General features: G+C 37.5%; 2 protein-coding genes across 2 annotated transcripts in view; both read left to right on the top strand.

Moving 5' to 3' along the window:
• The window catches only part of anxa5a (annexin A5a), a 1,189,405-nt gene that overhangs the window by 602,764 nt on the left and 573,468 nt on the right, over nucleotides 1–13,173 (top strand). The gene's annotated exons all lie outside the window — the stretch shown is intronic.
• fstl5 (follistatin-like 5) overlaps nucleotides 1–13,173 on the top strand; it is a 266,604-nt gene that overhangs the window by 159,674 nt on the left and 93,757 nt on the right. Inside the window, exon 7 of the mRNA XM_028458956.1 lies at nucleotides 12,924–13,090. Coding sequence (XP_028314757.1) covers nucleotides 12,924–13,090 — 167 coding nt within the window. The remainder of the gene's footprint in view (nucleotides 1–12,923; nucleotides 13,091–13,173) is intronic.

Here is a 13,173-nt window from a genome sequence, read left to right as displayed (position 1 = left end):
AGAGAGAGAGAGAGAGAGAGAGAGTGGAAAATTAACAAATAAAGTGTCAGTCCTACCACCATGATATGACCAGAAATGATTAAAAAAACTACAGAAATGAATGCATTCAGGGGTCACTAAAATCAGGGTTTTTCAACCTTGGGGTCTGGACCCCATGTGGGGTCGCTTGGAGTCGCCTGAAATTTCAGAAAAATAAAATAGATTTTTTAAATGTTTTTTTTCAAATTAAAACAATCTTATACAATTGTAGTTCTATACTGTCACTTTGTGAATCTAGTTAAACTAAAATGTTCAAACAGGCTTCTTCCTATCTCTTGTTGAATTAATCAAATGTATTATGATTCGCTTGATCGTTTTCATCCATTTTCTTTTAGCAGGGGTTGTCTGTACGGTCACCGTATCAATAAACTGACATTCTATCCATATGCAGTGCCCCACATTAGCCAGTTTAGGTCACGTGACTAAGACTAAACCTAACCGTAAACCTAAGCCTAAAAATTGTTGTGATATAGGGTTATAACCTAACCCTAACCCTAAGACGCTAATGACTTGTACTTTGGTAAAGGTACCAATAGCACCGGGGGTTGTCTGTACGGCAACCGTATGAATAGACACTATTTTCTTTTTTGTTTGTTAATAAATAAAAAACATGATTATGGTCACTGAAATATTTAATATCAAAATGGGGTCACGACCCAAAAAAACCACTGGGAACTACTAGACTAAATAGTGTTTCTTTCCACTTATTTACAAAGTGAGGTTATTTAAAATGTGTGTTATCACTCGTTCATTCCATCATTATGCTCTATCGTTGTTTTTAAACAGTTTTCAAAGCAAAATGTTTTAGTTTGACAAAAAGGGTACTTGGTTTCAGAAATAAGAGAAATAAGGGTAGTGGAGCCAAAAAGGTTTGAGAACCACTGACCTGGATTATGTAAGATTTTTTGCAGTTTGGCACATATTTAAAGCCAAAACATCTGCTGGACATTAGTGACAGACGATACATTTTTGCGTTTTTTACGTGTATTGGCATCAGCCGATGTGGGCTTATTTACAGAGAGCAGAAATATTTTTTACTTGTTGTCGTTCTACCTCAACTTTGTTAATTTCAATAAATGTTACTTTTTTAAAAAAGACTCGTACCAATTGTTATCATCATTGTGTCATTTTTATGATGTAAATTGAGGAAGAAAAAGTAGTATCGGCTCAAGAAAATTGGCAGTCCATATCGGTCATCGGCTAAGGCTAATGGAAAAAAAAAAAAAATTGTATCGGCATCAGCCCTAAAAAATCCATATCGGTCGATCCCTACTGAAAATGTATGATGTTTAAAAGAGTTGGATAAACACTGACTGTATAGTATAAGTGTGGGGCTAACCAATTTGAATGAAAAACAATCAAATACACCAAACACATTACGACCAAAGAAAAGACAAAATAAAAACTCAAAGCAGAAAAGCTGAACAATCAAGGTATGCAAAATTCAATACGTCTGAACACAAAACAAAGAAAGAATTAGGAAAAAGTTATGCTGAATACACAATCCTCCACTTCCCCTGATATTAATAACAATGAAGCCCAGTGTGAAGCCACTTGGCGTTCCTTGTGGCGCTGCGATGGTAGCGGATAGATCTGCTGTCCCTCAATAATGTCCTCGCTAACTATTCAATTACCGCCGCCTTGCATCTGAATGCTTGTGGAACACACTGTGAGCAGCAAACATGTTTCCTTCTATCATTGCTGAGCGGTCAGTAACGTGAGATGTTATCGGCAGATTTTAAAGAAGAAAGCGAGCTCGCGGGTGACCTTTGGAAAAGAGGAGGGGAGAAAGAAAGAAAGGAAAAAGGGAAGTTATCCGTTCTGAATGGGAGCCTCCTCGGGGGGTGCAAGACAAGTAAAGGCATGCAGTTGAAAACAGCAAAAACACGTCTGAGTCACACTGTGGAGGGTCCCTACAGCTTCAGTAAAATTCCATTCAAGACTTTTTAAATACCATTTGAAATTTAATTTAAGACCGACTTCACAATTAGGGGAAAAAAAAAAAAAAACGCCACATCAATTACATAGGATGAGGGTCCATTTTTTCCAGGGTCGAGTGCAGATGTGCAACTGGTGGCCCCTGTCGCAAGACTGATCCTTTCAACGCATGCGTGAAATGCGTCTACATTCAGTCAGCCTATTTTACAGCAGTTTCCTTATTATTTACAATGTTAAAACCCTGTTATTTAAGAAAAATTACAATTTTGTGTTCATTGTATAGGACGTTGCGTAAACAGTCTTCACTTTTAATGTATATTTCATGTGAATATATAATATACATTTTGTTATGTCAGCAGGACGTTGTAGATGCTTTTCAAAACATAATTAAAAGATAAATGAATTTCAGGGAATTCCGATTCACTTTGGTTTTTATTTTATTTTCTGTTTGGTTTTTGATTGTCATTGTTCTGTATTATGTTTTGATCCGTTTTTGTATGTATCGTCTTGCGGTGTTTTTTTTTCCTTTTTGTCTTTTTTTTTATAATTAAAAAATAAAAAAAACACCATAAAATAGTGTGTAATATGTATGTAATAGTTTACATGTGCATGATCGGTTTACATTCAAATATCACATCTCAGGAGCTCTGTCGTAAAGATTGCGAGTGAAGGAAGTGATGTAGTCTACGCGCATGCGTGGAAAGGATCACGTCCGTGAAAGGATTGGACACTGACAGCCCCCATAGGAAACACACAAAAATACACACATTTTCAGTAAAATACACACAAAAAAATTGACAAAAAAACAAAAAGCACTCCAAAAACACACAGATGACAACAAAAATAGCCAGAAATCTATAAAACAACAAAAAATAAATAAATTAAAAAAAAACTAATAAGAAAAATCTTTGTTTATATTTCCCCATGTTGTTAAAAGTTGCTACAAGCATGACACGCACGAGTGCATGACACGCACGAGTCCCACAGCAACCACGTCACTATTTTGTTGTTGGTTCCACTGTCATGATTGCATGATTTTGCGGTAAATTATATATTTAAAAAAAAAAAAATAATGCTACCATTTATTTTGAAATGTGAGACTAATTGCACTCATGAAATCATACTTGTGTTGAAAATCAAGACTTTTGAAAAAAAATATTTAAAAGGCCAGTATAATGCTATTTTTCACCCATCTCCATTTGTTTTAAGAACCACAACAACATAATATTTGAGGTTAATTTTCTAAAACTCGCCTGTTTTCTGAGTTTTAGCCTCTGAAAAGTCACTTTAATGACACTTCTAAAAACAGGCTGTTTTGGGGCCTTCATGCCTTTGCATGAGTGGGCGTGTCTGTAGACGCACTCTAAATCTCGCTCTTGGAGAGGGTGACCCATAGCGATTGTCTTTTGCTATCCACACTTTCTAGTTATTGTTTTCAGCCAAAAAACTGCACATTACAGTAAAAGACATGGCTATTTAAGTGGCTATTGTGATTGTGAGTCTGACAAATGCTGCTCCACAGTGTGTTTATCACATCAGCAGCGGAGTCAGTCAGTTTCAATCATTCAGTGGAGCTGCAACGTCGCTTTCTTTTCATTTGCACATATTCTGAGCAGGGATTAGTCAATTTAGGATGATAGTCCGCTGTTTTGTCCAACCACTGCGTCACATTGGGTCACAAACACATCAGATCTTGTCAAAGGTGAAAAAAAGGCGGTATAACGGCTACTAAAAATGGAACTGATTGCAAGCGCTCATACTGCACTCCAGTTTATCTATTAACTGGATAATCTCCCTGGGTGCTACACCGTGCCCACTGTTCCTCAGGGAGGGGTTGAATGCAGAGAACAAATTTCATGTATGTAGCTTTACATGCATGACAATAAAGTATAATATATATTCTATATTAAACCGCAGTGTGTGTTTTAGCTGTCAGGTAGTTTGAGAGGGAGGAGCTCACATTCTTATATAGTAGGAGGCGCCAGGAGGAGGAATTTCTGAGATGTGATGTCACAACACGAGAAAAATCCAGCTCGCCCGTTTGGAGCTGACTTTTCACAAAATGTGGAACAACAAGGGAGGGAGGAAAACATAACTTTTTCAACTTTGGCCCTCTGAATGAGGCTAAAGGGGTGTATATCACTGTAGCAAAACCAATATAAAGGATTTTTTTCACAATACTGCCCATTTAAGACATTTTAATGACAATTAAGGCTTTTTAAGGATCCACGGGAACCCTGTCTGTGAGAGATTTATCAAATAAGAAGGTGGCACTGGCTCCTCTTTTCAGTGTAATTTGAGGCCTGAGGGGCTCAGGCTCACAGTCCGATGTGTAATTAGGGATTAACGATATGGTCCGGACTTTTTGATTTACCTCACTCGCCTCCATGGATGGTGTGCTGGCGAGCGCCAAAGCTAAATCTGTTCTTGCACTAGAGGCAACAAAGCTGTCAGTAAAAAACAGTACAAAGCTGGAGGACATTGCAGGGTTGCTTAGCCAACACTCTTACACAATCCTCCATCACGCCAAGTCTTATATTCCTCGAACAAACTTTTTTCAACGACAATCAATAGTGCTTATGTTAAATGGTTACGTAGACCTCAAGCTTTTAAGGTTTGACATTTTGATGTGCAGATAAAAGCAATTCCCCCCCAAATTATGCAGTGCATTCACAGCGTGTACCCAAAGACTTAAAAGTGACAAGAAAAGACTTCACGTTCATGTTGAGTTCTCTGATCCCCTATGGTGGATTTGGTTTGTTCTAACCTAAAAAAGATCAAGATGTTGTTTAACTTTTTGATGTTGTGGTTGGAAAACTTGACAGAATTAGATATTTGACACAAAAAAAGAGATGTTTGATGCATTGCGCATACTTTTGCTTTATGCTGTTTTGTAAAGGGAACTTTAATTTGCCATGACATTTATGGTATTTTCACAGATTGAAAGTTGTTGACAAAACATGGCAGATGTTGATATTTTGGAAGAAACTAAATTTGGTGTGACATCAAAATGATGTGAAGTGAATTACTGTCCTCCTTGTTTGGTGAAGAATCACAGTCAAAATCAAATTAAGAATTTAGTTTAAAATAAACAAAAGCTTCTTAAAGCAACGTGTCTGCTTCGGTGTCGCTTTACATTTTTCTATTGGACTCCAAATTCCATGCTGCAATGAACAAAAACTTTTCCAAAGTTTAAAAAATAACTAAACCCTGAGGTTTTGGCTCATGTGCATCTAGGCTGAAAATTAGAACTGTATGTGGAGCTGTTAACACAGGTCCATTCTATCATAGAAAATCTCCAAAGAACAATCTATGCTATGTTAACTACTAACTCAATACTGTTCCTCTCTGTTCACAATTATCTCAGTCCACCCTACTCGCCACAGATTACAGAATGCACAAGTGGATTTTTATTGAAGGGGCGGGGCCAACAATGGTGGTTCGTGACGCAAGAAGCCACCACAACGTAACTAACCACCAGTCTCAGTCAATAGTTCAAAGACATTTTTACCACAATAGCACCCTGTGTTTTGCATTATATTAATGGATGCTTGGTGGATGGGGCGGTGCCTGCAAGTTCCAAACATGCTGTTATTCAGCCATTAACTACAAAGCCAGGCCTTGATTCTAACGATCCTTCTAATTTTCACCCAATTTCCATGCTCCCATTTTTGTCAAAATTTTTGGAGAAAATTGTTTTCAATCAGATGAAGACATTTTTGGATGAGCAGGAGATCCCTGAGGTTTATCAGACTGGTTTTCACAACCTCTACAGTACTGAGTCGGCTTTATTAAGGGTTTTTGATGATTTTTTGATGTTTAATGATTCTGGCCACATTGTGTCTTTGGTGCTGTTGGACCTGCCCGCTGCGTTCGATGCAGTGGATCATGAAATTTTCCTGTGTCGTCTTGAAAATTTGGTTGGCATTCGGGGATGTGTTTTGAAATGGTTCCGATCTTACCAAACAAAGAGGAGTTTTTGCGTCAAAGTTGAGGACTGTGTTTCCTCCACTGTCGTATGGCATACCGCAAGGGTCTATCCTCGGTCCACTCCTGTTTTCATTAGATCTGCTATGGCTAGAATCTGTTCTCCGTATATTTGGGTTGTCATTTTACGTGTATGCTGATGACAGCCAAATCTATGTGCCCCTTAAGTGTGAGAATGCATTCAGTACCACTCAACTTTTGGAGTGCATTGATGAAATCAAACTCTGGATGTCTGCTAACTGTTTGCACTTCAATTATATAAAGACTGAAGTTCTCCAAGTAATTCTCCAAGTAATTCTGGTGACGCCGTCTTGGTAAACCTAGAATTGTTGTCAGTTTGTCAAGCCCAATGTTTCAAATCTTGGAGTGAAAATGAATCAAAATTTTAAATTTGACAAACAAATCAGTGCTGTGGTGAAGGCAAGTTTGTTTCCATTTGAGGCAACTAGCAAAGAAAGTCCTCACTTTCAAAGACTCACTTTGAAATATTGATCCACGCTTTTGTCACAACACAGCTGGGTTATTGTAACGCTCTGTACACCGGCATCAGTCAGTCCGCGCTCACGCGCCTGCAACTGGTTCAGAACGGTGCAGCGCGTTTTCTAACTGGCTCACGAAAACATGATCATATTTCACCTGTTCTGTCTTCCCTTCACTGGCTCCTAGTCCAATACAGAATTGATTTTAAAATTCTGTTATTTGTCTTTAAATGCCCCAATGGTCTTGCCCCGCGTTATCTGTCTGACCTGCTCGTGTCCTACTCCCCAGGTCAGCCAATCAAGCGTTGCTTATTGTCACTCAGACGCATCGCAAACTTAAAGGAGACCGAGTGTTTTCTGTAGTTGGTCCCAAACTGTGGAATGAGGCTGACTCCCTTCCTGTTCTTAAATCACACCTTAGGACACGCATGTTCTCTTTGGCGTTATACCACTGTTGAAGGTGACTTTTACTGTTCCAATTGTACTCTGTGATGTCACTGCACTGTTGTATTTTTGTATTTTTATTGCCCTGTTGTACAGCACTTTGGTCAACTGAGTTGTTCTTAATAGTGCTTTATAAATAAATTGGATTGTAATAGCAAATATTGATTGTAATAGCAAGGTTTAAACCCATAGAGGGTACTGACTCTTACATTACAACAGCTTAAATTATTTGACTAAAATGTCAAGAGTCAGACAAGACTCTACAACACTACCTCATATCCAAATACATTTCTATTTAGTGATTTGGGGCTTTAGTTACACTGTAAACACACTGATTTTCATTGATGGAAAAATGTTGTGCCATCCTGTAGACGGATGCATAAAATTGTTTTTATTTCATTCCTACTTTGATTTCTTGTATTTTCCCCAATAAAACCTCTGACAAAGCGACTTCCCAACACATTTCCATTGTTTTCACTGAAAGTTGCGGCAAAATAACGGCGAATGTTTGTTTTGCGACAAATTTTAGTGATTTTATTTGTTTAAAGAATATGTTTTACATTGTTTTGTACAAAAAATAAACAACTTTTTGGTTGACGAATAATCATTTGAACAATCATGATTTTTATTGTGACTAAAATAATCGTGATTATGATTTTTTTCTATTATCGATCACCTTGTCTGGCAAAGAAATGCAAGAAATCACCAAAACCATCTAAGAAAAAAACTGTTCTATGCATCATTTTATGGGACTCCACATCCCACAATGCAATGCTCAAAATCTTCCCAGCCATTCTCAATAAACCAAGTGTCTATTGGATCAAAACAGTGACAATTTCAACCTTTTACATTTAATGCGAATTATCTTTGATTTATTGATCTATGAAGCCTACACTATAAATATGTCTCCTGCAGCTTTAAACATTAGAACTGTCACTCTGACAGTTCTAATGTTTAAAGTAAGACATATCTACTGATGCTGTGTTAATCATTGTGACTCCAGGCAACTATTAAGTTAAGAAGCTAACAAGGTAGGTTGGACAAAGAACCCCAAAAAACAAGACAAATAAAGACGCTGACAAAGTAAAGCAGGGTGAAGTGTTGTCCAGGAATATTCACTTTTCTTCCATTCATGCAGTGCAAGCAAAAGTAAGATGTGTGCATAAGACACACTTTTTTTACTCTCCCTCAAAAGCAAATCATAACTCTGTCAGATGTATCAGAAATGCTTCCCGAGCTTTAGAGAATTTGTGAAATCAATGTGAAACCTATAATTGGCTTTTACTGGAAAAGCATTTTGCTGTTTTTCTGTTACTATTCTTTTGTGTTTCCTCTATTACTCCAGTGTCTCCACTGCAAACTGCTAATGTCATGCCATGTATTACACACAAACTCCAAAGTGTTTGAAGTAATGACACATCTTCCATCTCATAAGTAATGCCACATTATCATAACTGCTGAGAAGACACAATGAGGGAAAGCTTGTGATGCTCGTCACGTATCATTTCAGAACTGCTTGTTTCATTTAGCCACAAGTGATGCACTACATACATGACAACGGAAATATCTCCTCGTGCACGGCCATCACAAGCACTATGACAATGACCTTATGTCCATCTAATGGTTTTAATAATCAAATGTCTAACAAATGTAATAAAGTGACTTCCCAACACTTTTCTGGTATTTTCACTGAAAGTTGTGCTAACATAATGGTACATATTTGTTATGGGGCTTATACAGTAAGATCCAAATGTGCACGTAATTGAATGTCTTGCAGATTGAGGTAAAATTATGGAGAATACCGAGAATGAAACAAGAACAAAAATGTTGATAAGCGAAGACTTTCTGCTAAGGCTTTGAAATTAATCAAGATTTGATTATGATTTTGATTATTACACTCAACGATTACAAAAATAACATAACTGAGAAAAAATGCTCAAAAAATAAAACATACTGTATGTGTATATACATATATATTATTTGACATATGTTTTATTTCAAACATATGGACAACTACAAAGACTAAATGATATATTTTACATTGTTTTGTACAAAAAAGTTTTTGTTTATGTTTTTGTTTGACAATTAATCGTTTGAATAATCATGATTTAATTTGTGACTAAAATAATTGTGATTATTATTCAACGAAAATGCCTCCTTGTGCACGGCCATCACAAGATATTATACCACTATGATAATGACTTTATGTCCATCTAATGGTTTTAATAATTAAAGGTCTAACAAATGGAATAGGTTTTATCTAGGAGTTTGTTTGTTTTTGTTTGTCGTCTGCTCCCGCATGACAGTAATGTCTTTACTATTAAAATTTGACCCCACGCTGTTTATTCACTATATATAGTGAATAACTATACAATGAATAACACAAAATCTTACAAAAAAGGAGAAAAACATAAGTAAATACATATGTTTAGGAAAGGAAAGAGAAGGACGCCAACGTCAATCACCTCAAATTAGAAAAGATTTAGATATAAGATTTTCAAGTTACACTATATCTAACCTGACGGTGGCGCTGTAGCAAAAGTCACGTCGTCACCACAACCAATAGGGTTTAAATACTGTTGTGGTAATTATTGTTTTTTATTGCTATTTACAAAATCTGGATGAAAACTATTAAAGATAAATTCATTTTAATTCAAAAGTTTAGCCTGATGGTGGCGCTAGAGAACAGGTCAGGGTTTAATTGTCAATGGGTTATTTATGTATTCAACAAATAAACAATTTAACAATATTCTGAAAATCATTTTCTAGAGGCAAGTATCCCTGGGGTCAAATTGACCCTAAGGGTAAAATGTGAGAGTCATATTTGAGGATAATAGGAGGGTTAAATCCCATCGATAGAATTCACTGACTACCTTTTAAAACAATTTTAGATCAATTAATGTCATCGAAGGCCAACTTGCGGAGCACAGATAGATGTAGTTGAATCATAGGAATATAAGTCGATCTAATTAATAAATTGTCACACTTCATTTTAACGTACACTTTTTCAGCACATCATCTAAAACGTAGCTTTCTCTTTAGCTTTAGATTTCACTGTAAAGTCTCATCTGTGAGCTTTTCCTCTCACAAATCTACTAGTTGTCTCACAATTTCCGTGTGGTTGGCCACGATTTAACAGGATGTCCAAGTTCAGAGTTCAAAGAGCCGACATGTGAATCAAAGACCGGGAACAATTGAAGAGGTTAAAGAAGCGTCGAGGGGCTGTCGGTGAGAGGGCCGCGGGAGTCAGCCTGTAATTGAAGCCGCTCTCATCCTCATTCTGTGAACTGTGGAAAGGAAACGGTGTCGGCTGGACCTGCTTTTTCATTAGCTTTTGTATTTCATGCCCTCAGGAGCAGAACAAATTGAGTCTCTCTCCTTTTGCCCCATTGTTCATTACCCAAGAGAAAGATTAAAACCCATTCTCACCGGCCATATTACATAACACTACTAAAGAATAGCCCAGCGTACATTGTACTCATTGTTTCCCTAAAATTAAGGACGTGTTTACCATCCTTAACCGTGTTGACCTCACATCAGCTCCCCAGGCTGTTATTGCTATGATTTCTTTACTGTCCGTGTTGGGCCAGAATGGAAACACATCTCATTGTTACCTGAAAACTGTTATAAAATCATGTGGATACTGCAGGCAAAGCGCAAACCGAACCAGGTGAAGGGATGCGTCTCCACAGGGAATCTCCCCGCCTGCTGCTTTCACATTAAAGTATGCACTCCTGTGCTTTTACAACGTTGGAGAGCACGACTCGTTTCAGGCCTCGGATACGATGTGCGGTTTTAAAAAAATGTTGCATATTTCTCATATTAAACCACGGTGCAAATGTTAGGTTTCCTCTTTATGGCTGCACATTGTGTTGGACAGAGAGTCCTCAGAGAGAGTTTAAACTTGGATAATAAATAATGCAGTCTTGAGTGAAAAAAAATTGATTTATTCTCTCCTATTATTTGCGCTGTTTCCGTGCATACACACACAGAGATCAACAACTGTTGCACAACAGCAGATAATTGAGACACATGTTTTAATTATTCTTGTTTCATTAAGTGAAAGTGAGAATCAATACATGCTGGACGTTCAAAGTGTTTCATAAAGTCAATTCCTCTGTGTACCGCAAACCAAGGATGCAAAGAAGAAGTTGATCAATTTATAAGCTTAACAGTCTTTTTTCCTTTCGCTTTGATGCAGCTTTTCAATAAATGTCTGGTTACGGAAAGATCTGCTTAGGTCAGCATCTTTTAGCCCCCCCCGCCCCCCCAACCGCCATCAGATACTGCAACATATGTGGTTTTTCGATAGTTTCAGTGCATCACTTTTCTAACTAATATCAACTAGTTTAAGTGTTTTCAAGGCATGCCAACAACTCTTTAAAGGGAAAGTTACTTTTGATGTTGCTATGATGTAATCATACAACAATATAATTAAACTAGAAAGGTGTGATTCCACAAAGTACATGTCACCTTCGTGTGAGCAATAGACTCTGTCCACCCACATGTCTGCCTTGATCATCTTACATGAATTCATTGCTTTCTTTTTTCTTTAGAAATAGCTTTTATAGGTTTTCTTATCACAGTATGAAACAACTTATTACCCAAGTATAAGATTGCTATGTAGAGATTTGGCTTTTTAAAAGTCTTTCATGGGGCGACCATGAGGGGCCGTCCTCTGATCGAGAAGCTGGGGGTTCGATCCTGGTCTATACCAGTCTATGTGTTGACGTGTCCTTGGGCAAGACACTGAACCCCAAGTTGCTCCCAGTGGTTGACTAGCAGTGCCTTGCATGGCAGCTCTGTCCCACTGGTGTGTGAATGAGTTGATATGTAAAGCACTCTGTGACCTCTGTCTGTGAAAGGTTTTTAATCATTGAGATTCCTATGGGCATAGAAACAGTGACCTCACCATGCTCGCCCGCCATTAACTTAATACTGGACAAAAATCACAAAGGACTGAGAAAAAAATGGTTTGACTAAAAAAAAGTTGATGACAAACTTGTGACGCACCAAGAGAAAAGTAGGAGTCAGCCTCACAAAAACCTTTATTTGTCTGAGAAAATGGCAATTGTCCTCATAAAAAAAAGCACTCAATGCTTCAAAGAACATTAATCAAAAAGGTAACTTTTGTATTCAATCTCTTAGTGTAGAGCGGCTTTCTTGTTTTAAAGAAGTGGAATCCACATCTGATTAACAAAGTGATTTTATTTCGCTATTCAAGCTGTTTGTTATTGAATTGGGCCAATAATAAAGTAAAACACATGGTTACTTAAGCATCAATTATGATTTTTACCTCACGTCTTTTGTGACGTGAATATTGCATTTCAGACATAATGAAAAAAATGAAACAGTGCACTTTGATCAAACGCTACAAAAGGCACAGGTATTGATCATGGATGTGTGTGCCAAATGCAAAGCGTTCGTTACTTCCTACCACCTGGATGCTCGGATAGATGAGAAACCCTCTGAGAAACTTTGAGGACTGGTTTCCCACTGAACTACTTTGGAGACTGCCAACATTCAAATGGCCATATCCTCTTCAAATATCATTTGATTTCCATGTGACACCATTGCAAAACTTAGAAACCACACTTTTAGAACCTCTATAAATAACTCAAAAAGCCCCCTGGGGAACTTGTTCATGCTTTTCTTACGGTGCGTCACACATCTTTGAGACTTGGATTAGAGTAATACTGTAAGTCGGTCAGCTGGAGTAGAGAACGGGCAGTATGGCTCCAACTTGCGACTTAATTATGCAAAGCATACTTTCATCGATTAACTGTTAAAACACTTATTATTTTATCATTTGCCAAATAATATAATTATTTAAAACAAGCATTACATTCTGAGGAAATAAATGAATAATCTGTTAGTGATTGTTTAGATGAACCCTCAGCAGAACAATTAAAGAACCAGCCCTCCTCTGTCTCCTGTGCTGTTGCTCGCTAACCTTTAACTTTTCAGCAAAAATAAATCCATTCATCATCTTGATATATTCTACTCTAACCTTTTTTTTCTTGTTCTTATTCACAGACGTGTACCTGCTCACTCTTCCCGAGGACCAGAGATTCAGCACCACCACAGTGACTGTGGGTGAGAGTGTCGTGTTTACCTGCGCCATCACTGGAGAGGAGAGACCTCCTATAATATGGAAAAGAAATCATCAGAACCTGAACGTTTTGAACCTGGAGGACATCAATGTAAGAGCTGTTTTTCATGTTGCCTGTTGATCTTGAGTCAAATATCTAGACATATGATCAGGGCCCGGTTTTTCAAAACTAAT

This window comes from Gouania willdenowi, chromosome 10, assembly GCF_900634775.1.
Source record: "Gouania willdenowi chromosome 10, fGouWil2.1, whole genome shotgun sequence".
Lineage (NCBI taxonomy): Eukaryota > Metazoa > Chordata > Actinopteri > Blenniiformes > Gobiesocidae > Gouania > Gouania willdenowi.
This window is presented reverse-complemented; position numbering and strand designations above follow the sequence as displayed.